Raw genomic sequence first — 27938 nt, forward strand, 5'->3', positions numbered from 1 at the left:
AGGGTGGGGAGGCCCTGGCACAGGGTGCCCAGAGCAGCTGTGGCTGCCCCTGGATGATCCCTGGAAGTGTTCCAGGCCAGGCTGAACGGGGCTTGGGTAACCTGGGCTGGCGGGAGGTGTCCCTGCCTGTGCCGGGGGTTGGAGTGGATGGGATTTACGGCCCCTTCCTTCCCAAACTATTCCCGGACTCTGTGAGCCGCTTACGGAACGGTCGCTCCGCGGCCGCGTTCCCGGGGGGAAGGGAAGGGAAGCGGAGGGTGTCGGGCGGTGCGGCGCCGTTTCCCGTCCCCCGCGGAAGATGGCGGCGCCCAGCGCGCTGCTGGCCTGGTGCGTCCAACACCTGCGCGGCGACTTCGGGCTGGACGTGGGCGAGGAGGTGGTGAGGTGAGCGGCGTCGGGGCCGGGCGGGGCCCTTCTGCCCTCTGGCAGGGGCTCGTCGGTCCAGCACGGAGGAAACGGGGTGTGTCAGAGCAGCTGTCGGGAGTCTGTGCCCGGGGTTGTCGCTCGGGTGAAGATTTGGGGAGGGGAAGTGGCGGGGCGGGGATGTGGGGTCACAGAATCACAGATTGCTCTTAGTTGGGAGGGACCTTAAAGCTGACACCGTTCCACCCCCTGCCACGGTCTTACCACGGTCTCCACAGAAACCTGATCCGAAAACGAGAGATAAATGACATACTGTGGATAAATGACACACTGTGGATAAATGACACACCTGTGCGATGAGACCACTGGACTAGACCTCGGGACATCCGCCCCTCACCCCTTTTTATCCACCCGGCCCCCCGTAGGTACATCTTGTCGATCACAAACGAGGATGAGATCCGGGAGTACGTTGTTGACCTCGTTCAGGGCACTGAAGGGAAGAAGAGCTGGTTTGTGGAAGAGCTGCTGGCCAGGTGGAGGAAATCTGCCCAGCTGCCCTCCGAGCCTTTCCCCGTGTATCGGAAAAAGGACGGTGAGTGGTGCAGGGTGGAAAGCTCTCCGATCAACCTGGTTATTGTGGTTAAAACCATGCCGTGCATCCCTCTTTGGACACTGCTCCCATTCCTGATTGTCGGGACAGTTTAAAGCCCCTTTTCAGTCACCAAGTGGAGTCCAGGGACATCTTTCTCTTGCTGGCACTGAGCCATCCTCTCTGTGCTTGCTCACACTTCCAGAAGTGCTGCGGGCTGGGGACCAAGGGAAGAAGGGGAAGCGCAAAGGGAGGAACAAGCAGGAGACGCCGGCGTACACCGAGCCCAGTGTTCACGGGGAGGAGGTGAAAACCCCTCTGGACCTGGCCAAAGTGAGTGTGGGGGTGTACCAGGGAGGCTGGGGGTCACTGGAAAGGCTTGGAACCTGGGGCCTGGGTAAAGGGGATGTCAGAGACTGGTAAAGATGTGACTGGAAAGTGGGAATGAGTGTCCAGGACATGTCAGACTGGGATGTGCTGGTGGGCACTGGTGAGGCCACACCTCAAATCCTGGGGTCAGTTTTGGGCCCCTCACAAGAAAGACAGCGATGTGCTGGGGCAGGTCCAGAGAAGGGAACGGGGCTGGGGAAGGGTCTGGAGCCCCAGGAGCAGCTGAGGGAGCTGGGAAAGGGGCTCAGCCTGGAGAACAGGAGGCACAGGGGGGACCTTGTGGCTCTGCACAACTCCCTGACAGGAGGGGACAGCTGGGGGGGTCAGGCTCTGCTCCCAGGAAACAAGGGACAGGATGAGAGGAAATGGCCTCAAGTTGTGCCAGGGGATGTTTAGGTTGGATATTGGGGAAAAAAATTTTCCTGGAAATGGTGGTCAAATACTGTAATGGGCTGTCTAGGACAGTGGTGGAGTCACCATCCCTGGAAGTGTTCAAAAAACCTGTGGATGGGGCACTTGGGGAGGGAGGAAGGGAGGAGGAAGGAAAGAAGGGAAGGAGGAAGAGGGAAAAGGAGGAAGGGAGAGAGAGAGGAAAGGAGAGAGAGTTAATGATGGGTCTCTGTGACCTTGGTGGGCCTTTCCAACCTAACCATTTCCATGTTTCTATGATATCCAGGCTGGGGTGAAAGGTTGTGTTTGTTTGTGTCTATAACTGGGAGTAAAATAATCATCAGGTAGCAAATATGCCAGCATAGATTTTTCTTCTCCCAGAAAGCCTGAAGGGAGAGAGCAGGTGAAGAAGTCGAGGCTGTACTTAGGAATAAAAGGTATTTCTTTAAGTCAGATATGAGGGTGGGGAATTGAAGCCACCAAGTGGTTAGAGCATCCTTTCCTGCTGTATTTAAACATTCCCAGTCATGCTGATTAAAGCATCACTTGGCAAGTGAAATACTTCAGAAAGAAACTGTGGAATGAGAGCATAGAAACACTGAACCCCGAGAAATGCTGCTATTCCTGAGTAAGGAGTGGAACTTGAATCCGTGTTTTTGAATGGAACTTTTTGGAGCAGGGAGGCTGCAGAGGCTGAAAGTGTTTGTAAAAGTGTTTATAGGATAAAATGCCACATTTTTGAACTGGAGGGTTAAAAACGGACAGTGATGTTCCATTTCCTTGTAGTTACCTTCTAACTTAATTAAAATTTAAAAAAACAAGTGAGAAGGATCTGCCAAAGTCCCTTTATCTCGTTTTGGGTTTCTTTCATAGTGGCAGTGTTTGGATCTGGCAGTGGCACTAAGACTGGGGGGACTGGAAATGCTGCATCTGCTTGTCACTAAACCAGACTGAAACTCAGAGGTGGATCATGAAATCACTGAGGCCAGATCATAGAAGGAGGAGCAGAATTTATTTTACAGCTCAGTACTTGAACCTTCCTGCGTGGGAAACCTCTGCTGAGGTGGCTGTGCCAGGTGGGGAAGCTGCTGGGAGGTGACATGGCTGTGAATGCAGCAGCCCTGGTGCCACCACCAGCTGTGTCTGGGGACAGGCACATACAGGGTGCACAGCTACAAACAAGGAGTCTAAATAATCCTTGGAAATGAGCCTTGGGAGTGGCTGAGCTGCTGTTTGGAGCTGTTAAGGAGGTGTGTGAGGCTCTCCTGCAGGTGTGGAGCGTGGACAGCAGCGCTGGCTGCCCAAATCCCAGCAGCTCCAGCTGGCACGGGTGGCAAACTTTGAGTGCATCCTGGTGTCCTTGCTTTGTTTGGATTCCTTGGGGCTTTTCTGGCAGGCCTGAGCTTGTCTTTCCGCTCGGTCTGGGGTCTGGTCCAAGTTTCATTCCAGTGAGGCAGCAGAACACTTGTCTGAGCCTCCCGGCCTGCCCAGGGGTCAGCACTCGCTCTCTGCTGCCAGTGCTGCACTGGGAGCACAGTTTGTTTGTTTGTTTGTTTGTTTGTTTTTCCCTCCCCAGGCCCAGGAGAGCAGCAGTGGAGTCGGCAGCAGTAGCATTTCCTCCAAGAAGAAGCCCAAGTTCGTCAGCCTGTACACGAGGGAGGGGCAGGACAGGCTGGCCGTGCTCATCCCGGGCCGCCACGCCTGCGAGTGCCTGGGCCAGAAGCACAGGCTCATCAACAACTGCCTGGAGTGCGGGCGCATCGTCTGCGAGCAGGAGGGCTCGGGGCCCTGCCTGTTCTGCGGGGCCCTGGTGAGTAACCAGGCACTCACTGCCCCGCTTGGACCTGCAGAAGGTGGCTGAAGCAGCCCTTGAGGTGGAAGTTCCTCTTGCAGAGCTCTGAAGTAGGGGAGGAAAGAACCTCTTGGGAGGTTTCCCTCGTAATTTACATGGCTTTGGAGCTTGTCTGGTTTCTGGCAGTCTGCTGTGGGTCACACCAGTGTCCAAAATCTCTGCAAGGCTTCAGCCCCATCCCGGGCACAGCCCTGCTCGCCCTGTCAGGAGCAGTGTCCTGCCTTTCCTTCAACTCTTGTGCAGTGTGGATCCTTTGGGATACCTGTTAACACCCAGATTCAGTTCAAAGGGCACCTTCTGAAGAAAGAGGGCAAGTTACTGATGGCAGGTGAGAGGAAATTCCTCTTCATGAGAGAGGAAAATACTGGTTGGGTAGAACAAAATGTTTTAGAGCAGGTTGGTTGCTATTTTGAACGATCAGTTTAACTGCCAGTGGCCAAGAAGGAGAGAAAACCTCCAAGTTAAGGATTGTGGTTCTGCCTGGGATGGTTCTGAGCTCATCTCTTGTCCTTTGAGCTCAGTCAGCAACGTGTCCACCCACAGAACAGGGAGAAACCAAACTCTGCACTTCTCTTTTAGTAAACAACGAGTTTCCAGGGTTCTCCCCGTGTCAGTGGGGAAGAAAAGGAGGTGTGGATTGTCACTGCCACTTTAAACAGCCTGAACTGTTGTCCAGGGCTCTGAAACTGGTCAAGCTGTGACATCCTTCCCATGTGATGTCCTTCCCAAGCCTTCATTTCCTTCTTTTCCTCAGGTGTGCACTAAAGAAGAGCAGGACATTCTTCAGCGGGACTCCAGCAAGAGCCAGAAGCTGCTGAAGAAGCTCATGGCAGGTCAGTAGCAATTCCATACCTGGAACAGAATGAATCTGAATGGTTTGTGTGCATTATTTCCTTCAGGCTTCACTGAGCCTCTTGCCTCATTGCTGCCCTGTGTCTGTGGTAGGCGTTGAAGGGATGGATTGAAGCTGCCTCCTTGGATTCTCCTGCAAGCCCTCGGCAGCATTCCCGGGCTTCAGCAGAGGTGGCAGTGGCGAGTGTCAAATGGCAGCGTGTGCTGTCCTTTCCCTGAGGCCCCAAGGCTGCTCCTTCAGCATTCCAGAATCAATCACATGAACCGGATCGTTGTAGCAGTCCTTGAAAATTAGGATAAGTCTCCTCTGGAATGTGTGCTGTGGAAGATGAAGTGCTGCTGTCTGATTTGCTGGGCTTAGAGAGGTGGTGGTTAATATTTCCTAATGGCTCTTCTTGTCTCACGCTTATCTTGGGAGCTAAAAATAGGAACAGAGCCAAGGAAAGCAAGAGGAAATACTACCCGGTGTCCCAGCGAAGACCTGTGCATTGTGGGGATGTTTGTCTGAGTTTAGCTGAACTACAGCCAAGGTCATGGTGTTCCTGGTTGGAAAATACACTTTGCTGAAGAACTGGGAGGTAGTTACTCCAGGTGTGGGGGGGAAATATTTACTCCAGGTCTGGGCTTTTCCTTAGAGCTGTGGAGATAGCATGAGGATGGAAGTCCTTGAGAGCACCAGCCAGGCTGTTCTGTCCTTCCCATACACATGCTGGTGTACTTCAGGATGCCTTTTCTTACTTGTTTTATCTCTCTTCCCTCCTGCCCCTGCCAGCTCTTGCTTTGTTATCTGTGTAAAAATGCTGGAATGTGGTTTGCTGTTTGTCTTGGGAATAACAATTACGGATCAGCGACCAAAGGGAAATACAGGCAATTGTTTCCCTGAAACAAAGGCATTTCCCAGTATGGTGAAATACACTGGTTTGTTCCATCATGGCTCTGGTTCAAACCTTTTGTGGGTTTTTCTGGTTGTTCCCTGTTGTTTGTTTGGTTGGGTTTGGGCCCCTTGCCAGGAGGGGTAAGAAGGAAGAGCGTATGCTGGGAATAGATTTCTCCATCTCTGGAAACAGCTGGTTTGGGGAACCTGGTGTGGTGTGTCAGGATAGAATATTGTTTGTGGGGACCACAAACAGCAGCAGAAGGCTCTGGGTCTCTCTGGAATCTGTCCTGGGCAAGAGGCTCTTTCTGGGGGTAACAACATGTGGGGAGGGTTTGGCTTTTAGGAGGGGACTCCTAAAAAAGCAGGGGTTGTTGCTGAAGAAGAAAAGCCTCCAGACCTTAGAGCCCCTCCCAGTGCCTAGAGGGGCTTATGAAAAGGAGGGAGAGGGACTATTTAAATGGGCAGATAGTGATAGGACAAGAAGGAATGTTTTTAAACTAAAAGATGAGAAATTTAATTAGATATTGGGAAGAAATCCCTCTTTGTGAGGGTGGTGAGGCCCGGGCACAGGGTGCCCAGAGCAGCTGTGGCTGCCCCGTCCCTGGAAGTGTTCCAGGCCAGGTTGGACAGGGCTTGGAGCACTCTGGACACCTGGGCTAGTGGCAGGTGTCCCTGCCCATGGCAAGGGGTGGAACTGGATGAGCTTTAAGGTGCCTTTCAACCCAAACCATTCCATGATTCTGTGACCCGAGGCCTGTGGTTGGCGATGGGAGGAATTTTGACCGCCCGAATTGTTAGGGAAGGGTGAAAGAGAACCAAAGAGCAAGAGCTTCTCCCTAAACTCTACCCAGACTTTGTCACTGTGTTATTCAAGTGATTCCTCCTCTTTGGAGGAAGGAGTCTGTGAAATGGGCTTGAGGGAAAATTGTGGCTTCAACCTCCCTGGAAAGATGCTGATCTTGCTACGAAGCTGTACTTTTAGCTCCTGGGATGGCATTTGGTTTAGGGGGCATTTCTGCAGCCTGGCCCACCCAAATGGCTTTAACCCACTGGCTGCTTAGCTGTGGTTTGTTTTGTGTCTCAGGTGCTGAAAATTCAGGGAATTTGGATGCCATAAGCAAAGGCTTGCTGCCTCGCCAGGAAGCGAGACTCAAATCAGGCCTGGAGATGGCTGTGAAGCACAAAGACAAGTTATTGGAATTTGACAGAACAAGGTAGGATACCAGGTGGGAGAGTGTCATGAATAGCATAAGTGACCTGGCAGGTGAGGTGCCTTTAGCCAAAATATTGGGAATTCCTTCTAAAGCCCAGACTGCAGCCACAGACACCTGAACTATGGCATTTGGTGGGACAAGAGCGAGTCTCTGGAATGGATCCTGTTTGGGTGTCCTTGCTTTTTGTCCCGACAGTCCCGCTCTCCAGAGAGATGGGAAAGGAGCAGATTGGAGGGTGGGTTTGGGGCTCTGCCATGCTCCCACTGTGCTCATCTTCTCCTGTGGGGGTTGTTCTCCCAGCGTGCGTCGCACCCAGGTCATTGATGACGAGTCGGATTACTTTGCCACGGACTCCAACCAGTGGCTCTCCAAGCAGGAAAGGGAAGCGCTCCAGAAGAGGGAGCAGGAGCTGCGGGAGCTGCGCCACGCCTCTCGGCTTGCCAAGAAAATCACCATCGACTTCGCTGGCAGGCAGATCCTGGAGGAGGACAACAACATGGCTGAGTACCACAGCAAGTGCGTGAGGGCTGGCAGCGTGCCCGAGAGCAAGGAGGTGCAAATCCTTCTGGAGAGGGGTCTGATATGCCTGTTAAAGCTGCCTGGGAAACAGGTGTTGCAGTAGGCCTGTCTCAACAGAACCAATTCAGCTCAAATGCACACCAAGCTGAGTTTCTGCAGTAGAGAGCTCAAATGACTTGAGCTCAAATGACTCGAGCAGTTGACTTCTCAAACTGGAAATCAGACCGAGCAAGGAAATCATTTAGCTGGGGGGAATGGGGCAAAAAATGCTTTGGGTCAGAGTGTGTGGGGAGAAGGGAGATGTTCCAGGGGAAGCAGGGAATGTTCACTCCTCTCATTTGTGCTTGCAGACTGGATGAGACCATCGAGGCCATGAGCTGTGGTGCACTGAGCGAGCCAGCCGGGAGCCCCAGGGCAGAGATGACACCAAACTCTGGGGTTTTGGTGAATCCCCGTCTCCTCCAGCCTGCTCCTTTGGTCAGTGGGGCTTCAGGGGTTTATTCCAGAGTAGTGACTAATTTTGGGAGAGTTGAGCTGAAGAATTGTCACTTCCAGCACGTCTGTAGTGCCCCAAAGGATCACAGGATGGTTTGAGCTGGAAGGGGCTTTAAAGACCATCTCATTCCATCCCGTATCATGGGCAGGGACCCCTTCAACTAGACCAGGTTTCTCCAAGCCCTGTCCAGCCTGGCCAAGAACACTTTCAGAGATGGGGTGATTTCCCTAGACAACCTGTTTCAGCATCTCACAACTCCCACAGTAAAGAATTTCTTCCTAATATCCAATCTAACCCTGCCCTCTGCCAGTGGGAAGCCATTCCCCCTGCTTCCCCTTGTTTTTCACTCCCTCTTTCCTCCCCTGTGTCCCTCACTGACCATCCCACTTTGGGATAGAGAAGGTTTGCCAATGCCCTGCTCCTGGTGGGTTGGTTTATTGGAGTTTTAGCCTCCCACCTGCTTTTCAGGAAAGCAGAAGAGTTTCTGAGAGTCAGCCTAAGGCTGTGTCACCCTTTCGGCTCTATTTTATGAGGCCTTTTCTGCCAGATTCCCGTTTTCGAAAGGGCATAAAGGTCATAAATGAAGGAAAACTTCAAATAGGATTTGCACTTGATACACATTATTCCTGGAGAGGTGCTAACCTTTTCCCTGTTTTCTTTTGAACACTCAAGTGGGTGGACCAAACTGGTTTGCTCCCACAAAGGAAAACCATTCATTCCATGGAGGCTGGAAGTGAGTCTGGCTTGGAGCGGAGCAGGCTGCGGATTCAGGACCGAGAGCTGCAGGAGATCTCGGATGATGGTTGGTGCCTCAGCCTGCACCAGCCTTGGGCTTCCTTGCTTGTGAGAGGAATCAAAAGGTGAAGGTATCCCAGGCAGCTCCTGCTCCACAGGGAAGGTGGGAAGTTGTGTTCCTCAGAGGGTCTCTCTGGACCCACTGGTTCTGTGCAACAGCTGATACCTGTGATAGCTCCAGGTGTGCAAGCTGTGCTTCCTCTTCCAGTGCAATGATGGCTTGAGGAGCTGGAGAACCTCTTTTTTTTTTTGGGATAGTACCTAACCTGTAAGGGACAAGTTTCTTCACAGTGGGTGAATGTAGAGAGAGGCTGAGATTTCACTGCTATAGTTGGGGCATTCCTGTGTGGAATTTGAAAAGCAAATAAGGTAATCACTTGAAATATGTTCTGGCTTTTTGTTCAGGATAAAGAAAGCAACAGTGGCACCAGGCTTTGTTTAAAAGAAAGCCAGCCCTTGCCACTACCTTCCCCCTCTGGGCTGGGAATTGGGTTACAAAAAGAAGCTCCTACTGTTAATAGTGAACAAAAAATCTTCTTCAGCCTTTTTTTCCCTTCACCACATTTCTTATTTTGGAGAGTGGAGCTTTTTCACTTCCCAAGCTAAAGATGCTGTAAATCTTAGTGTGCCCCGATCCTGCATCCAGGTGTTCTGGGGATGCTCCAGCCACTCTGGTACAGCTGCAGAATCCCAGGATCTCTGCTCCATGCAGAGACCTAGTGCCTTATTGCTCCTTTGATTGTTCTGTGTGACTTTGGGAGCTTGTAAGGGACTTTTGTGAGACATTGTCCTGCATATGTGTTCTGCTGGCCCTGCTGGGGATTGATGTCCTCTAAAGCCCTGAGGACACGCTCTGCTTTATTTGTGACATTATTTTTTGCCTATCTCGGCTTTTCTTTGTGGTCCTGACACGTTGCTTGAGTTGGGATAATCAGGGCAAAGCTTAGCAGCAGGAATTGACTATGTTTGAGTGAAAAATCTGTCCATGTGGGCGATTTCTGCTGGAATTTTAGTCCTAAATTTTCCTCTGTTCTTTAGGGTGGAGGGCAGGACCTGGTACACCTCTCATCGAGGGAGGTTATGGATTGCAGCTACTGCTAAAAGACCTTCCCCTCAGGAAATCTGTGAACTGGAGGCCACCTACAGAATGCTGCTCCGGAAAGGTGAACTCCTCTCCCTGGTTCTTGGAATGCTTTGGTACACTGAGCTACGTAATGAGAGTGTCAGAAATCCCTCTCTGCTGAGCAGGGAAAGCTAGATATAAAATTAAATTTCCCAGCCTTAGTCCTTCATGGGGAAGATCCTGACCCGGAAAAGGCACACAAAAGTGTTGAAATTGCTGTATGTGTTCTTGTGCCTCAGAAAGTAGAGGTGCCTGGAGGAGAGGGAAGGGCACCTGGGGATTGGAAGATCCCAGCTGTGTGTGGGAATATGGGCTCCCTGAAGAGATGTTTCTTTTGCTGCAGATGTGGAATTTCCAAGTGATTATCCCTCAGGATGCCTCCTGGGCTGTGTGGACGTGACTGATTGTTTATCACAAGAGCAATTTCAGGAGCAGGTGAGTGCAGAAATGAACCTTTCCAGGCTTGCATTACCAGCGGGTTTTTAAAGTGGTGGAACTCACCTCTGGAGAAGACACTGAGTGGAAATTTTAGATGGTGTTGAGAAGACACAAGTTGTTGCAGGGATTTGTGTGGCAGAGGACATGAAGGGACCTGGCAACTCAGGACAGCATGGAAAACTGCAGCAGTGGTGGTGCTGTGCCATGGGACCTTGTCCCTGCCCTGTGGTGCCGGCAGCACTGACTGCCCTGCTATAGGAGAGGGGGCTTGGCCCCTGCAGAGGGATCGTGGTCTGTAGCTGCTGGATCTGCCTGGTGCTTCTTCCAGGAGCTGGAGGTCACAGTGGCCTCGCTGGTGGTGTCACACTGGCCTAGCTGGTGAGTGTTGTGCCCTGGTTGGGGCACTGAGTGACCTGGAGGAGGAGCTGTGGGAGGAGGTAAACTCTTTCCCAGCAGGGAGGATGGACAGGAGAGCCACAGGACTAGCTGTAGAGAAGCAAGGCTAGAAGCAGGAGTCTTTTGAGAAATCTCAACCCATGCAAGTCCATGGGTGATGATGGTGTGTGTCCAGATGTGCTGAGAGCATTGGCAAGTGGCCTTGTGAGGCCACTCTTGCCTTGGGAAGGTTATGGAAACCAGGAGAGGACCCTTGGTAACTGTTGCACCTGTGGTTAGAAAGAGAAGGAAGGATGATCTGGACACTTCAGGCCAGTCAGCTTCACCTTGGTCTCTGGGAACCTCGTAGAGAGATTACTCTGGGAAGCCAGTTTTGGGCACGTGGAGGAGGAGGACATTAGGAATAGCCAGTGTGGATTTTCCTAAGGATAAACTTATGCTTGACTAACCTGATGACCTTGGATCCAAAAGTTAGAGTGGAGAGTATCTGTTAACCTGCTGTCCTGGAGCAGGCACGAATCCCAGAGGAGTCGTAGCCAGTAGAAGTGATTATTCCTCTTTGCATTGGTTAAACCACATCTGCAATACTTGGGTCACCACAAAATTGTTGCTAAACTGGAGCGAATCCCATGGAGACTCCAAGGGTGGTTAGGGGCTGGAGCCCTGTGGGGAGAGGCAGGAGACAGAGAGATCTTCACTTCCTGCAAGGAGATTATTGGGAGACAGAGCCGGGCTGCGTGCTGACATACACGGTGGGAGGGTCATAAATTGATAGGGGAGGGTTCAGTGTGGCTTAAGAACACAAATTACCATGAGGATGGCCCAGCAGTGGGGCAGGCATTGCCCAAGGGGTTGGACAGTCTTCACCTGGGAAGATTTTCAAGACCCAAGAAGACAAAGTCGTGGGCAGCCTCACCTGAATTCAGTGTTGGCCCTGCTTTGGTTGGGAGACCTCCTGAGGCCTGAGTCTGATGCTGTGACTGACTCCATGCCCAAAATCTGGAGCAGGAGCTTTCCTCAGGGTGTGGTTCATGGACTTAAAAACCTGCACTTAGCACCAAGCACAGCACAGCTGCTCCTGATCCCATTTCATCCTTGTTCACTCCACTGCCCCTTGTGTATGTCAGGTTTGGTCTGGTGGGAATCACCAAACCATGTAGGGCTTGATAGTGGACCATGACCATCTTGTGAGGTGGAATAGACGGATTCTTTGGGAAGGAATCCACCAGGATGATCTTGCTGTGATGAGCTGGAGAGGCAGCAGGAGTGCTCCTCTGGCTTTCCCAGACCCTGTGAGGTTTTTAGCAGGGAGAGATGCCTGGAAAGACAGAGACTGTATTTCTGGTGAGGTTGTGTCTGTTAGTCACAGGAGGAAGGCAGAGAGGTTGGAGTATGAGCAGCAGAGGGAGCTTTGGGACTGGAATACCATGAAACCTACAGGAGTATTTGGCATTGTATGGGAACAAGCCGTGGGAGAGAGAGAGGAAGGGACACTGAGGCCACTGTAGGGATTTTCTTTTGTAGCATCCACTGATTTGCAGTTTGGGCTTCAGTGGAGATTCCTGTCCGTCTTCTGCTGTCTGCAACAGTGGTGGAAAAATAGATCCTGGTCTCTTACAAGCACTGTTCTGTCTGTCACAATCCCTCCTCTTCCTTTGTGGATGTGTTCTTCAGGCACTGGTAGAATGGCTGTGACAGCATCTCTGATCTGGGAATTGTGCTGTAGGTAGCTAGCTTTAATCTTCCCATGGAGGACCCTCACAATTAGCCACGTTCTCTGGAAATCCCTCCCAGTTTGCTGGCACTGCTTGGCTGCAGAGGCACTGGAGACAGAGCAGTGTATTCCAGGAGCACCATTATCCAACCTGTTAATCACAGATTTCCCTTTCTCCTCAATGCTCTGGCACTTCCTGGGTTGCATTTCTCTGGCTTTTTGCTGTTTCTGTATTGCAAACTACTTGTAATTCCTAATTTCCTGCCTTTTTACGGTGGTTTTGTCCGTTTTTCCCAGGATTCCTTTAAGCAGCGTTAATTTCCCTCGCTTGTGAGCTTAAATCCAGAGATCTGAGCCTTTCTGAGGAAATGTCTGGTTTTGTGGGTTCTCAGGAGCAGCAAGTGCATCTGAAGGAAGCTGAGCTGAGTTTAATTGCAAATGTCAGCAAGATGACAAAGTGTGCAGCACCAGCTCAGAAATCCAAGTTGGGTCTCGCTGGGAATAAGAAATTCCTGTTGCTCACGTGGGTGTTTCAGCCCGGGTTCATCAGCAGCGTCAGCACTGTGATCCAGCCATTTCCCAGTGTGCAAAGACTCCCTGTAGCTCAGGGACAGAGGCAAGGAAACATGATGCTTTTTCACCACTTAGGGCGTGCAGAAACATTGGATATTTTCAAGGAATGTGTGAGCAGGCGAGGGGAGGTGATGCAGAGCAGAGACCTCTCGGGGACTGAGCCACTGTGGAGCTTTTCCAGGCGCTGTGCTTTGACTCACACCTCTCCTCCTCACCACCTCCTGTTTGAGGCTCCTGCATGTTCCAGAAGAAATCATTTCACAAGTGCAGGGCGAGCCTTGCTTGCAGGTTATACCAACCTCCCGAGGATGAAATAGTTCCTGGCTTGCTCATGGTGTTTTGGTGGTGATCCAGTGTTTTTTGGCAGCCACAGGAGCTTGGTTTGACTCTTGTGACTATTTGTTCCCATAGGCAAGGGAGACTCTTCCTGGTCTTGGACCTGTTTTTCTTCGTCCTGGGGGTGCTCACCTGGAGAAGAGAAGGCTCTGAGGAGGCCTCAGAGCCCCTTGCAGGGCCTAAAGAGGCTCCAGGAGAGCTGGAGAGGGACTGGGGACAAGGAGTGCCAGGACATGGGGGAATGGCTTCCCACTGCCAGAGGGCAGGGTTAGATGGGATATTGGGAAGGAATTCTTCTCTGTAAGGGTGGTGAGGCCCTGGCACAGGGTGCCCAGAGCAGCTGTGGCTGCCCCTGGATCCCTGGCAGTGCCCAAGGCTGGGCTGGAGCAGCCTGGGACAGTGGAAGGTGTCCCTGCCCATGGCAGGGGGTGGAATGGGATGAGCTTTAAGGTTGTTGCAACCCAATCCAATCTGTGATTCCATGGTTTTGTGGTCTGTCCCCACTGTGACTCTTCCATTATCTCTCAGCCCTTTCACTGCTGTCACCCACTCCCTGTTTAGCACTGTCTGCAGATTTAATTTCCCTGCTGTTTGCATCCTCTCTCGGGTTGCTAATGAAGATGTTGCAGCACCCTGCTGGTATTTTTCTATCATTACCCTCATTTAATTTAATTTTTTTTTACACTTGTGCTCAAAAAACCAAAATTAAGCAATGCTGCCCCAGCAGAGTCAGGCCCATTCCCTGCCAGAGCTCTTGCATTATGACCAGGGAGGGGTTTTTTATCCACATTTTTACTGCGCATGTAAGCCTGGCCTTTCATCATCGCTCAGAGGGGGCAGCCCTACCTTCCTCTGACCTACCTGCGGCATTTGAGGCCCAAATGACGTTGTTGAGATGGTTTGCAGATCCTGAGGACGTGTGGGAAGTGATGATGGAACAGGATCTGGAGTGCTGGAGGTGGCAGGGAGCAGAGGAAGAGTAGAGATGTCCTTGGGGTTAGGATCAGTGGCACGTCAGGTACCCTAATCTCAGCTGTGCTGCCTATTGCATGAACTAGTTAAATCTGCTCCTCTGGGCCTCTTTCCCACATGGAAAATAAAGCAGTTCTTCCAGTCAGAGGTTATTTACACCACATTTTACTGCTCAGAGCTGTGATCTTTGGCTTGAAGCTGCTCTGGCAGCAGAAGTTGTGTTCAGGTAGGAGGGTCCAGCCCAGGTGTCCAGTGTCACCTGCTTTGTTTGCAGAGAAGCGAAGCAGGAGCTGCTTCCTGAACTCGGCCCTGCTTGCCGGGTGCCTGGAGATCCCTCTGAAATCTCAGGATTTCCAGTTGAGCTTTGCACATCTTGCCTCTCCTCAGAGTACATTCTGGGCTCATTTCCTTCTCTCCCTGGCAGCAGCCCAAAAAGCCCTGCTCAAGACCAGAATGATCCCTTTGTTACACTTTTCAGCTAGAGGTGACCTGGAAACTTTTTTTCCCCCTTGGAGATCCAAGCGTTCGCTACGGCTTTTCCCTGCTCCGGGGCTGACGTCACCGACACCTTGGGCAGAGCAAGGAGCTGCCCTTGTTTTCCTGCACGAGGTGTCAGTGACTTCAGCAGCGCCCACTTGGGATCTGTGGGATGGGGCAGGCAGGGCTTGGCACAGGACTAAAGCCAGCAGGGAAGTGTTTACACTGATGCCATTTCCATGTGCTCTGAAGTCCATGTTCATTTTGCTAATGACTTTGATCTGAGAGACTATTTAACTGAAAAAAGAGCGTTTCCTGCTGCTGTTTTGGTGGTTGATAGGTGTGTTTGGCTTATTTTGAGTGCAGACACACACTCATGCCAATATCTGGATGGAGCTATTATGCTGGGCTGAAATATTGGCTAATTATGTTTGATGGGAGTTAAGTGTTTATTTTTCATTTCTAGGTGATCACTTAGTGTCCTAAATCTGCACAGGGAAACACGTAGAAGTTATTTTTGTGCCATGAGATTGCAACTATTATTTAAATAGGCTCCAGCTTTCTCACTCAGGAAATTTGGGTTTAAACTCTTGGCCTCCTCTTCCCTCCCTGGTGAAAAGAGCAACAAAAAAAATGAGACTCAGGTGCCCAGTGTACAGGACTCACTTTAGATTCTCAAACAGGAGTGAAGAAGGGTAGAGGCTTTCTATATTTAGACTCCAGAAGGTGCTTGTTTAGATTATCTCCAAATAAAGGAACAATAGCCCTCTGGGAATATTCTCCTAAGGAGTTAATGAGAGGGCGAAACACAAACACAGACATTGATGTGTACTTCTAAGAACAGTATAAATGCATAGAGACTTTTTATGAGGACCCAGTCCCTGAAGGAAAGGTTTCCTAGCGCAGGCTCCGAGTGAGACAAATGCCTGTTTGTGTGGTGCTGTGGCTGTCCTGGCACCTTCCTCGCCTCCACCACCGGGATGTTTGCCTTCTCATTCCTGAGGCACCTCTCCCAGTGAAGGATTTTTAGCTAGGTCAGATATCCTTCCTTCTGCAGCAGTCTACGTGGCCGTTAATGATTGCAATCCATGAAAGGCCTTTGAACTTCACAGGTCCCTGCGTTCTCCTGAGCTGAATTTGTCTTTTCTGTGTAGCCAGATGCCAGATCCAGTGGTGTCAGGCATTAAGCTGGCTCACAGGGTGATGCATCTCTTTAATTCAGGTTCTCACCCCACAAAATCCCCTGATTCGTGGTTCTGGGAGCAGAGCAGGAATGCAGCTGGTTTGGATTAGAGACGGTAAGAGATGGGGGAGTTTTTCCATATGGGAAGTGCTTTGGTTTTCATCAGAGGCTCTTCTGAGGCTCCAGCTGCCTTGCATAAGCCAGCAGGTTTGCTCAGGCCACTGCTCAGGCTGTTAAGATGAAGGAGAGATTGTCACTTGATGATGATTAATTTAGGAATGCATTAGCATGCCAAAGAAATCGAATGATAGAGGCCTGCTTGCCCTCTCCTCTGGTTTCCTAGACCCAAGGGAGAAAGCGAAGCCAAGGCTGAAGCATATGACTTAATTAATGATGACTGTGGACTTCGCCTCTGCTACCATTTCAGCAAACTACTCACGAGCTGGCAGGGCCTTTTCCCTCTCTCAGATGTGGTCACTGATAGTTGCTGTCTTCTCAGTGTTTGGGTTTTATTTAGTCCTGAAACTGAGGGTTAGATTAAACTGACCTGGAGCCCCAGGTCAGGTGCCCCACTGCCTCCCAGTCCAGGTTGAGCCGTGACCACCCTTTCCATGGTGACCCCAAATGATGTGTCAGCTGCAAAATACAACCTCCACAGTACATGTAGAGTGCCCAAGGACTCTGCTTGCTTAAGCTTTTGTTGGTGTGTCATTGATTTCCTAACCCTGAACAGACCGGTTGCTCCGATGCGTTTCCTGGTCCTGTGAGAAATCCCATCCCGTTTGAGGGGTTGAATCAATCCTGGGAGCAGCTGCTGGCATCGCACCTCCTTTGGGAGCAGCAGCAAGGGTCAGCACGAGGAGAGGCAGCTGCCCTCGGGAACCAGGGCAGGGACACAGGTGTGCAGGGCCTGTTCCCAAAGTTTGGGTTCTCCAGCTTGGTTGCGTGTCCTACCCCTGTGCTTCCCAGCTCTGGTTATGAAAGGACTTTGTGAAGCTGCTTGAAGTCTGACTGTCTCTCGCCAGGCGCAGATCCACGAGGTGCCCTGGTTCCCCTTGTCTCCTCCTCCCCATCGCTTTTCCCTTCTCTTTGCCGGCTCTGTCCGATGGTGCGGGCGGCGGGGCCGCGTTGGAGCTGAGCTTAGCCCTGCCCCTGCTGTCCCTTGGCACGGGGGGATGAAAACAGCTCTTTCAGCTAGTACCTTCCCAAATATTTTTCCAAGTCCACCCAGTTTCTCCTGAACCGGTCGTCAGGCGCTCTATAAACATGTCCAGCCCTTCCAGGGTTTACCATGGGCGGGTGTTGTCCTGGGCTGGGATTTAGGAGGGTGTTGGTGGCTGTAGGTCCTGCGACGCCGGTTCAGGGAGAGCTGGGGGATGCAGCGGCTGTTGCTGGCACCGCTGGGCCCTCTGGGTCTCCTGGAGCCCTGGCAGACTGCTCCGAGTGCACCAGCGCAAGTTTGAATTTTAAATCTACATTTCAAAGTCCTGTTATTAGTTAGTGTGTTTTAATTGCTTCCCCTGCCCTTCAAATCAAAGTACAGCCTGTGGTGTAGGAACACCACGATGAGAGCCGGGCTCTGGGCTGGGGGTGGAGAACACCCACCGGATGGATCCGCCCGGCCGGGGAAGGATCCCGCGGCGATCCCAGCCTGCTGTGCCTGGATCTGGTTGCGTACCAGCCAGGCGTGCGAGGGGCAGAGCAGCCGAGGGCTGCCAGGCATTGTGGTGGGAAGAAGGGGAAAGGAAGGCAGGCTCGCAAAATTCCTTGTGCATCCTGGTGCAGGGAGCATGTGCCAGCACACGAGCTGCCAGCAGCAGCTGTAAGCGCTCAGGAACAGCAGGGAGGATGTTGACTGCAACAATGCATCAAGGCTGCGGTTTGTAACCTCAATAGTCAGGCAGTTAACTTTTTTTCTCTTTTTTTTAACAAAGACATTTTGATTGCCAAATCCATAACCATTAGCAGCTGTGGTTTCGAGCTGTTCCTTCCTCACACGTTGCAGTCTAGACCTGACAGGCTTTCAAACAAAAGTTTGGCTGACGGCTTTTGTTTGGATTTCTTTGTGATCCTGCTTTTTTTCCTTCTTTTCGCGTTCCGTTGATCTGGATTGTGTATCCCTTTGCTAACGCAGCCTCTGTGTGGAGCAGCTCTGCTGCATCCCCGAGCTCTTCCATGGCCAAGGACAGCTTGTAGTGTTCCTTGGGTGCGTGTTCTGGATGTTTCTGCCTCAAGCTAGAAAATTTGGCATTTCTAGAAACTTGGATCTGCTTTCGGGTTTCTGTTTAGGAAAATGTTACATTTCTCATGGGCCAAAGGCTGGTTGGCCTATGACCTTAGAAGATGGTACTTGAGAACGTGCTTAGAGTTGGAAGTGTGATGCAAGACTGTGTCATGAGGGGGATCAAAGCTCGGAGCGAAGCTTTGAGGTGCTCTGCAAGTGCTTTCCAGGACTGGAGGGCTGAGTCAGGAGGTGACACAGTAGTGGTAAGCCTGGATCTGCTGTTCGCAGTTGGGCGTCACCTTTGGGTGAATGTGCCCTGGAGCACTCGGGGTGAAGGCTGTGTTGGGAAAATTGGCTGGATAATTCCCCAAAGGGAATGTCCTTGTAAAGAGATGATGGAGACTGCTGCTGTCAGAACAACCGACAGGGAACTGATGCTCCTAAACGCCTCTCCTTGGAAAAGTGACAAGCCAGACGTGGCTTGGGCACAGTGGCACCCACATCCAGTTAAGCATCGTCTCTCATTTTTGATGGCTTCTTTTCTCCTGGATCCATGTGTTCATGGTGCAGGAATTGCTGCAAGTGCCCCTGTTTGGCCGCAGCACCCCCGTCACTCCCAAAAAGCTGCCCGTTTTCTTTTTGCTCTTGCAAACCACTGAAGAAATATTTTCTAGCTGGATGGTGAGCAATTTCCCTCCGGAGAGAACGAGAAAATGGCTGTTTAGTAGTTAATTACCTGTTACGTTGCTCTGACAGCAGTGGAGCTTATGAGGCATGAAAGAAGAGCGGATCCGCCTGTCCCACAAATCACCAAGAAAACGGGGTGAAGGAAGTTGGGCTCCCAGGGGATCCCTTGCATCCCACTCCTCTTTTTGCATGTGGCCAAGGGGTGTCTCCAACACCCAGGAAGAGCCCAGTGTGTGTTTCTGCCTGCTGGGAGGAGCCGATTTATTGCCACTGCTGGCTCCAGCAGCCCCGCTCTTTTGGAGGGGATGCTGCCTCCACCAGGATGATTTTTTCCCCTTTGAATGCATTTTATGGTGAACTCTGTTGCCAACACATGGGCTCTGCTTGCTTTTATTCTTTCCAGACAGCATTGCTTTCCAGTGCTGCCTCTTTTATTCTGAAGCTCTTGGAAAGCAGCAGGGAAATGAAGGCTGGAGCGGGTGTCCTGGCCCGGCGCTGCCTGGCAGAGCGAGCCGTGTTTTCCCTGTTGTTCACTGAGGAGCCACGCCAGGAAAATGATTCACCCCTTTCCATTATGAACCTTGCAAGCATCTCCTCGCTGCTGGTGCCCCCGGCAGCTGTAAGATGGAGAGGGTGGCAGTGACCAGGGGAAGGACCACAGGTTCCAGCGTGCAATTCTCCGCCACACTCCAGCTAACCGGGATGTGCGCTCCGAGGCAATGAAAGCAGAGAGCTCAGGCTGCATTTCGGGGCTCCGTAGGCTGCTGTGTGTGAAACTGGGGCTATTCCCACCCCTTTGTGTCCCGAGGCCTTAATGAGAGCAAGAATGCTCCTGGAGGGTCGCTAAAGAAGCTGCCGGGAGCGCTCGGGCTTTGTGCTGCGCAGAGCTGCTGCTCCGTGCACGCGGTGCCTTTGTTCCTGCCTCGGATGCACCAGAGCAGAGCTCATCTCGTTAGTGACGGTTTGGCTTCCCCCCAGGACGTTTTCCTTCTGCTCTTTCCATTCCTCTGCCTTTGGGTCACGGCAGTTGGGTTCAAGCCAGCGCAGCTTATTGGGGAGGGGTGCAGCAGTGGAGGGGTTTGGGATGGTCCTTCTCCATGTTTTTTTCTCCTGTGGAGATGGAATCAGGATGAGCAAAGGGTCCCAAATGCTGCGTTGGTACCAGTGATGCTGGGTGAGCCTGCATGGCCCTGGCATCCTGCTGCAGGCTTTACCTAAATTGGGGAAAAAAAAAAATTAACAGATTGGTGTGTGGGGGGGGGAATATAGCAGGAATTTTTTTTCTCAGATGTCAGAGAAGGTGGGTTCGTGTCTCTGCTGGCTCTGAGCTGGCTCGTCCCCTCCTTTGCTCTTTTGCTGTGGGCTGTGGAGCGGGAGGCTGGCAGCCCTGCTGCTATTCCTGGTGGTGACAAGCTGGTGATGGGAGACGAGGGATGGCGAAAACAAAGTGTAGGGAACATTCATTAGCAATTATCCCTGCTTGCAGATTGAGCTGGGTGGCTATTGGGGACATCTGATAGCCACTTAATACACGTTCAAAGCGCTGGCTCTGGTGTGAGGGTGAGTCTGGTGGCCGGTTTTCGGAGGAGCCCTGTGCTCAGCTCCCTTTTCCAGCTTCATTTAACCTCGAGCTCTTCCTGCGGGTGTTAAGCTGCCTTGAGCTCTGCTTTTCTCTTCCCTCCCACCTAATCTCCTCACAGCCGGGATCTTCCAAACCTGTTAGCAGCAAGCTGAAGCCCAGCTGGAGAGGTGGGACGAGCAGGGGGGGCAGTGGTTGCGTGGAGGCCGTGTGTGGAGCGCGTCTGTGGGGTATTGGTGCGAAGCAGTGGGAGGAGCAGCTCTTGGTGAGCCATGTCGGCTGCTTGCAGCCCACAGAGCCCACTGGCCTCCCACCTGCCTTGTCACCAGCCGGCTACAAGATGGCAGAAGGTCTGAAAGGAGGCTGAATCATTTTTTTCACACTGTAGTTGCATTGCATAACCCCTCTCTTTCGAGCTTCCCTGCTCATCTGCAGGATTGGAGGAGGGTGGGTTTGCTCCTTCTTGAGGGATAATCTGGCCTCTGCACTGTGTCTGTTGTATCCACCTTCCCCTAAATGCCAAGTTGCTTCCAGGTAGAGGCAGTGTAAAGCCTGGAGTACCAGCACCTGTCTTAGGAACACTCCAAGATGAGAACGATGCGTGCTGTTGAATTCAAGAAGGGACATCCCCCATCAGACTCCTGGCTGGGTTTGATTCTTGGTCTCTGGAAGAGAGGGAGCATGGTTTCCCTCTGAATTCACCTCTTAATTGAAAAACTGCTCTTGAAGATCGTCTTTACTGGGGATCACAGAATCCCAGACTGGTTTGGGTTGGGAGCGACCTTTAAGTTCATCTCATTTCACCCCCTGCCATAGGGTGAAACACACCTGCCACTAGACCAGGTTGCTCCAAGCCCCGTCCAACCTGACCAGTATGACAGGATATGCTCTGTCTTCTCACTCTGCCTCACCAGCTGTGGGGTTTGGGCTTTTATTCCAAGCTCAGATTTGCTGAAGTGATGATGGGCTGCCTGTGGGGTGGAGTAGTTGGGAATAAATTTGTTCTCCGTCTCCTACACTTCCTGCGTTGCAGACACAGTAGAGTGACTTGACTGACCTTTCGCAGCAGAAACAGTGAGAAATGAAGTTTTGGTACATAAACTTGGGCAGCTTTGGAAAATGTGACGGAGGCAGACCTGTTTGGTGTCTTGGTGGCATCGTCTCCGCTGAGAGTGGAGCTTCCTAAATTCTGTGGGATGAATGAATGGAATGTCCTCATGGAAGGGACTGGGGGAAGAAGGGAGCCTTAAATGTAGTGGCTGGACGAGGGGCTCCTCCCCTACCTCCTGGGAGTGAGATGCCAGAGGGAAGGACCAAAGCTTTTTAAAATGTGGGACATGAAGGGGTTTGGCTCACAGACAGAAAGGCACCCTGGGAGCAAAGATGAAAGGCTGTGGTGTGGCAGCGGGAATCCAAGTCACAGCTGTGGCATCCACCTTGGCCTTGGGATCAGACTGAGCTGGAACAGTTGGAGCTGGAGGCTTGATCCTGGTTTTGGATGAAAGCTGTCTGTGGAGAAACCGACCTGGCTATTGCTTTCACTGCTGATGCCTGTCTGGGAGATGTTCCCTGGATGAGGGTGTGAGGGGGACATGGTGGTGTCCAGGTCCACCTGGGAGGTGGTGGCTGAGGGGATTTGGGAAGCAGCTGTATTCCAGCAGCAGGACCTCTGCAACACACCCGTCCTGGCTGCCCCACCTGGCTGAAGAAGCCATGGGCTGAACCAGGTGCAGGGGAGCAGGGATGGATCACCTCTGCAGCCAGGTTTGGGTGGCCTTTGGAGGCCGTGCTTGTCCTCAGGTCCTCCAGCCATGGAGGTGCCACCAGTCACCCGTGTGATGCCGAGAGCGACAAAGCGGTGCCAGCATTTCACACTCTGCAGGTGTTGGCCGGGGATATTCACATTGGCTCTTCCTAACCTTCCAAGATCCTCCTTCCCTGCAGATGGGAAATGAAAATCCTTGGCATGGGCATGCAGCAGTGGAAGCAAGTCAAGTGAGGTGACTCAGCCAAAAAAAAAACGGAGAGGAAGAAGCCTGTCCAAGCCCGGGTCGGTGCAGTGGGGCATCGGCGCGCGATGCGGATCGGCGCGGCTCCTCCTCCCCGGCACGGAGCTGCGTGGAGCAGCTGAGTGCTTGTACATCTCTGTTACTCAGTGCACAGCTCTTACATGCTGTTGTGAAATGAGAGGGCTTGGAAATGCTGATTGATCCAATCCCATCGTTGGGCTTCTGTAAGTCTCCCTGAACTGCTGGCAGTGCTGCCAAACCCTGCTGCAGTGTGGGGAGAGCGGGTTGCTCCCTGCTTCCCTCGCTGTGCCCAGCTGTTCCAGGGCAAATCCAAACTCATCTTGGCAGGTTGGTGAGAGCTTTTCAAACACTCGGCCTAGGAGTCATTTGTTAGTAACAAATGGGGGATTTGCCAGGACACGCAGCTCCATCTGGTCTGGCATCCTGTCCCCTCCAGCAGCCTTGATGGATCTGCTCGAGGAAGGCAGGGGAGCAGGAAAAAAAAGAAGGCAGTTTTCCCATGGAAGGAAAACCACTTCCGCAGTCTGTTTGAGCAGGGTTTCCTGGGCTGGAGCACTCTCGTGGCATGTGCTGGCCTCAGCGCCTGTCAGCACCAGCTCTGCAGCTCATGGACAATCTGAGGTGAGAGCTGAGATATACATTTTTTATGACTGTTTTGCATTTCACCTCTGAATGCCAGAGAGGCTGAGCTGCAGCCAGCCAGGATCTTGGTGTGCTTCCCACATGGAGTGGGTTTTTTCTCCTTTTTCCCCACATGGTTAATGAGAGAAAAAATTTTAGAGGTCTTTTTCCAACCTAAATGCTTCTGTGATTCTGTAATCTGTTTATTCTCTTTCTATAAAATTCCCCCATGTCTTCAATGTGGTAAAATCCCTCCATTGACCGGCCCTGAGCTGGCCTCTCTGAGCCATCGCCTGGGTGTGTAGCAGGTGTGTTGCTCACCCTTTAGATGCGAGTGAATGTCAAAGGATGTGTGTCCCACAGCAGGACAGAGGACACGCTCTCCAAATCTCAAATCCTTGTGTTCGGGATTGAGCTTTGTGGGGAACATTTGGGGAAGTGTCCGTAGCTGGGACAGCTGATGGTGGCCACCCTTCTGGTGGTCATTTCAGGCTGGGTTTGGCAGGTTGTTCTGGTTGAGGTGCTGGTGTGCTGTCCATGACTAGTTAGGGATTGGTGGGAAGACCCACATTTCTGGTCAGCTGAGTCTTGGATGCATCAGGCTGAAAATCTGTCCCTTGCTTGTCCCAGTGAACAGGTGGGCTGGTGATGGCAGGGCCCCGACCGCCTCCCTGTCAACACCCCAGGGTTCTGATCATCCTAAATCAAGTGTGAAACCACAGGGGTAACACAGGTCGGTGCTAAAGGGGGCTGAGGGGGTTTTGGGAACACCCAGGGTGAGCGGATCCAAAGAGGCAGCAAGCACCAGCAGAGGTGCGGTGGGAAGAGGCTGAGCAAGGGGCTTGCAGAGTAAGACCCAAACCTGAAGTTGTTTGGGTTTTTTCATTGAAAGTTCTTGAAGTGGTTTAGTCTGAGCTGGTACAGCCTCCATATAACCCATGTTTTGGCTAAGATCCCTCTGTTCTTGCCCACTGAGCTCTTTCTGTACCCACACAGCTGCTCTGACTCTGCTCTCTGTGTCTCTCCGTGTTTCACAGTATCCGGACCTGAGCCAGGAGTCTGGGTCTCCATTTGTCTTTATCTGCACTAATCCCCAGGAGATGGTTCTGAAGTTTCCCATCAAAGGAAAACACAAAATCTGTAAGTAGTAAAGTTTCCCCAGATGCCCCCCTGGCCCTCAGAGCCGGCTCCCCTCGCCACCCCAGCTTGCCGTTGCCAGATGAGTTCCCAACCTTTGCCCTCTGCTCTTTGATCTGGAGGTGTTTGTTTAATGGCTCGAATACATCTGTAATATTTTTTTTGTCTTCGGTTCCCCTTTCCCCAGATGTTGCTTCCTTCCAAATGCGTGCCTCTTCCTGCCTCTGCAGACACTGGGGGAGTCAAAGAGCATTCGTGTCGGTGGCCGATCCGCTGCCGGCATCGGCCTGGATCAGGATAGGAGTCGGTGCAGCGATGCCCAGGCAGATCCTGGCAACCTCCGTGTCCTGTAGTTCCAAATCACCCTCTTGCTCCTGAGGACAGTGAGGGTTTGAACAGCAAGAGCTGCAGGGCCAGATGGATGTTCCCCATCCGCAGGCCGGTGGGATGGGATGCCCTGGCAGAGCGCACGGGGAAGCGCCGCAGCATCTGTCCGCGCTCCACTTGCCAGCGTCGTTAGTCCCTTTTACGAGCCACCAGCCCCTCCGCAGGCTGCCAGTTATTCCTGCCCGCTGCTATAAAAAGGATGGAGGAGGGATGCGGCAGCTGGGGAGCCCGCAGTCAGCTCCGTCCTTATTAGCAGCCTCCCCACCACACAGCCCGGGGAAGGCACCGCACGCGCTTGCAGGGGATGTGAAAAATTAATTTGACGGGCTAAAAGCAGCAGAAGCAGGAAGAGTCTTGGCTGTTTATTCAGCAGAACTGACAACTGGGCGATCTCCCTCCTTTGCACATGGATCCTTGGGACTAGTACCTGGGGCTCAGGAGTGTTGGGATTTCTCAGGACTGGTTAATAAGGGCTTTGTGAAGCACAGCAGAGGGCTATTTTTGTTGGCTTTGAGGCTGCTCAAGAAGCACCTTTCTCCCACAGTTGGGTGTTAGGGTGTTTCCTGCAAAACCATTTGGTTTCTTCCTTGCCTTTTTGAGCAGCACCTGGGAGGTGCATTCAGCCAGTGGAGACCAGCGCTTGGAGAGCTGCAAGTGCTCAGATCCTGCTTGTGGCACAGTCCTCCCCATGGATGGGTTATTCCCAGTGCCAGTGAGCAGGCAGGAGTTATTGAGAATGCAAACGTCTTGGCTGTGGGAGAACAGCCTTGTGGCCGTTGCGTGCTGGTGCAGCCACTGCATCCTTTTTTTCCCTTGTTTTAACCTCTCCTTTGCTCTCGCCAGGCTCACTCGTGCCCCTTCACTCCCGCCTCTGCCTCTGTCCAGCCGTGGGTGGGAGAGGGCGAAGCTGCCATGCGGCTCCTGCGCGTCTGCCTCGCCGGGTGCAGGTGCTGCCGGTCCCCTCCCCATCTGTCACTTCATCTCCTTTGTGTTGTGACACTTTCCTGCTTGGAGAAGGATCAGTCTAACAGCCTGGAAGGAAGCTGGCTGTGCTGGCGGCTGCCTGTGCTCCCACTCCCACTGCTGGCCCTGCCTTCCCTGCCCTCCATCCCGATAGGAGCTGTCACAGGAGCAGCGCGGGGGGGCTGTGGAGCTGCACGTTCACCTCCCGGAAGGGACATGGTCCGTCTGGGTGATATTTGTGACAGCCTAGGGAAGGAGCAGGGAAGCCTTTGACCTTTCATCGGCGCAAGGCGCTGTGTTAATAGAAGCTGGCATTGCATCTCAGGCAGTGAGAAGCTTAATTCTCCCAGCTGGAAGCAGAGCAGAGGGAAGGTGCCGGCTCACATCCCCACCTGGCCTTGCTGGCTGCCCTGGTCTCCTTGAAACCTGGCTCAAACCATGACAAAATGCCAGTTTGTCCTGTTGGGAAACCAAGCCAGAGCAGTTTTCCTTGCCAGATAACAGCATGGACCTCGCCACAATGACATCCGGATGCTTCTCTGTTGCAAATTAGTTGTTTCTAGCAGCCTGGGGATGGGAAAAAAACCCTAACGTGGCTCGATTTTTGCTGCCAGGGTCATTGTTTGTGTGGAAGGGATGGGCACAGTGTTGCATCTGGGAGCACAGCTCTCCCCAAACACGTCCCCACGTAGTTTTAGTGAGGACAAAGCTCCGTGGCCTTTCTCCTGGGAGATTTCCTTGAATCCAGGCAAAGCTTCCCTGAAGCATCACTTAAAACCCGGCCTCCAACAGCCAGCGGCTGGAAGAGTGCAGAGGAGCAGAGGACATGGTGTGAGATGAGAGGCCTTGAATCATTGATCAGAAGAGCAAGGGACCCTGGGGCTTTGCCCTATTTTTAGCCTTTTCTTAAAGGTTACCTGTGTGCTGTGTGCTGTTTGCCAGCTGGAAGAGCAGAGGAGCCTCGCAGTGTTTTTGGGGTCCAGGAGAAGCAGGCAGGCACTTGAAATGTAACAGCCCTGGTGACAGTAGCAGTGGTGGGGGACCAGAGCATGGAGAGAGCGTGAACTTGCTCCCTTTCTCCTGCCAAAACCACCCCTGGCATGGGGACAGGGTAGTCTCACATACTGCTGCTGGGTGGGCTGGCTCAGCCTCCTTGGGTGCCAATGACTGGAAATAGCCATTACAAGGAGGGGGCTTCTTCCCCATCCTTAGGCGGTGGGGGGAGTCTTCTCTGAGGTGGCCGAGGGGATGGAGGATTTCCCAGACTGTCTTCCAAGCCGTGTTTCAGTTTGTGGATCTGTGGCATGGTGACCTGCAAACCCTCTTTGTTGAGCTAGCAGAGAAGTTTTGGTTTCAGAAGGTGATGGTCACTGGCTGGTTAGGAGCCTTTTCTCTGGAGAAGCACCTGCTTCTTATAGCACACGGGCATTTACCAGCAGATTCCAGCGCAGTGGCCAAAGTAGAACTTTGGAACCTGGTGTATCTTGCCCTGTCTCTGTTCCCAGCTCTGGAGACAGAACGATGCTGGCATTTAGAGGATGGGAAGATGCAGGGGAGCAGCAGGAAGGCAAGTCCTGGAGAGATGTGGCATACAGGAGCTGGCTGCTGGCAGAGTCTCTCTGGGAGCTGGGAGAGCTGGAGCATCCTTGCGTTTTTACGGGCAGGAAGAAGAGGACAGGGACGCTCCTCTGAGGCAGCACATCACCATGCCTGGCTTCTGTCTTCTTCAGCAGGAGTTTCCCAAAATCCCATGTTCTGGTGTCCTGCTCCTGTCCCAGGTGGGAAAGCGGAGCTGGCAGTGAAGCCACCAAGGGCTGTGAAGGACAAGGGGAGGCAGTGTTTTCTCCAGGTCCCACTGGAGCTGCTGGCTGAGGTTTTCCCTGGTGGCAAAGGCAGCAGGTGGCCTTGGAGACCACCAACCTGGCACTTGGCCACGTGGAGCAGGTGTCCCCATCACACTGGGTGCCCATTGCACCATCATCCCAAGCTGAGGGTTTGTTGTCCCCAGTCCTGGCTTCTCCTCGCACCCTGGAGAAACGTGTCCCCGACACGTTGTTCCCTCGGAACGTGTCGACGTGCATCCCGCGGGCAGGCGCAGGGATCGGTTTCCCCCCTGGTAGTGGCAGGCGAGTGCTGGATGTTAATTTACTCTCCTCCTCGCTGAGTTTCCCCCTCTCCAGTGTCTCTTGGCCGCATCGGACACGCTTGCCCCTGGCTCCCCGGTGTCGCGCCTGCGGAGGGGAGGCCGTGGCGGCTGGAAACGCCTGGCTCCTCAAGCAGGATAATTGGATGTGACAGGAACACACTAACTAGGAGACCTTGCTGCCTCCAGCTCATTTGCATTGCAAATAGCATTTAAAAATAAAGAGTGATGAGGGTTTGTTGTGGGTTTTTTTTCTTTAATCCCCTCTTTACAGGGAAGCTGGATGCGAAGATCCATCAGGGAGCAAAGAAGGGGTTAATGAAGCAGAAAGCTGTGGGGTGAGCGCCGGGGAGCAGCACTGGTTCCCATGAAGCACCCAACTGCCTCTGAAGGGTGCCAGGATGGTCCTCAGCTCTGGAAAGCTGGTGCAAGATGGATCCCTGATCTCAGATTGTTTTTAGGTATTGCTTTATCTCTTGTATTCCAAAAGTATTAAAAGAGACATGTTTCCACCAAGACTGGCCCCACAGCCCTGTGCTTCCGGGGAGGTCCCGCACTGCAGACAAGGGTGGGTGGGAGATGGAGCTTGACAGGATGGGGTTCAACAATCACTGGTCC

General features: G+C 52.5%; 1 protein-coding gene across 3 annotated transcripts; it reads left to right on the top strand.

The window, feature by feature from the left end:
- TRIP4 (thyroid hormone receptor interactor 4) lies at positions 1–27836 on the top strand. Of its 3 annotated transcripts, none has more exons than XM_039557978.1 (13): positions 1–384; positions 789–955; positions 1158–1285; positions 3309–3542; positions 4339–4417; positions 6398–6527; positions 6828–7043; positions 7397–7523; positions 8215–8402; positions 9376–9500; positions 9804–9895; positions 23728–23830; positions 24015–27557. In XM_039557978.1, exons 1-13 carry the CDS (start codon positions 299–301, stop codon positions 24203–24205), a joined length of 1866 nt encoding a protein of 621 aa, XP_039413912.1. In that variant the 5' UTR covers positions 1–298; the 3' UTR covers positions 24206–27557. The 3 variants fall into 3 exon arrangements, with proteins under 3 accessions (XP_039413912.1, XP_039413913.1, XP_039413914.1); XM_039557979.1 differs by lacking the exon at positions 24015–27557 and adding an exon at positions 27595–27836 and having other exon boundaries at positions 3–384; XM_039557980.1 differs by lacking the exons at positions 1–384; positions 789–955; positions 1158–1285; positions 24015–27557 and adding exons at positions 2709–2808; positions 27595–27836.
- The last annotated feature ends 102 nt before the right edge of the window (positions 27837–27938 follow it).

This window comes from Corvus cornix, chromosome 10 (genome assembly GCF_000738735.6).
Source record: "Corvus cornix cornix isolate S_Up_H32 chromosome 10, ASM73873v5, whole genome shotgun sequence".
NCBI lineage: Eukaryota > Metazoa > Chordata > Aves > Passeriformes > Corvidae > Corvus > Corvus cornix.

Excerpts from the sequence above, each read along its gene's own strand:
- TRIP4 (XM_039557978.1), top strand. The coding sequence starts at position 299 with ATGGCGGCGCCCAGCGCGCTGCTGGCCTGGTGCGTCCAACACCTGCGC. Across the intron at positions 385-788 it reads GTGGGCGAGGAGGTGGTGAG|GTACATCTTGTCGATCACAA; the intron begins GTGAGCGGCGTC and ends GGCCCCCCGTAG. Across the intron at positions 8,403-9,375 it reads CTTGTGAGAGGAATCAAAAG|GGTGGAGGGCAGGACCTGGT; the intron begins GTGAAGGTATCC and ends TCTGTTCTTTAG.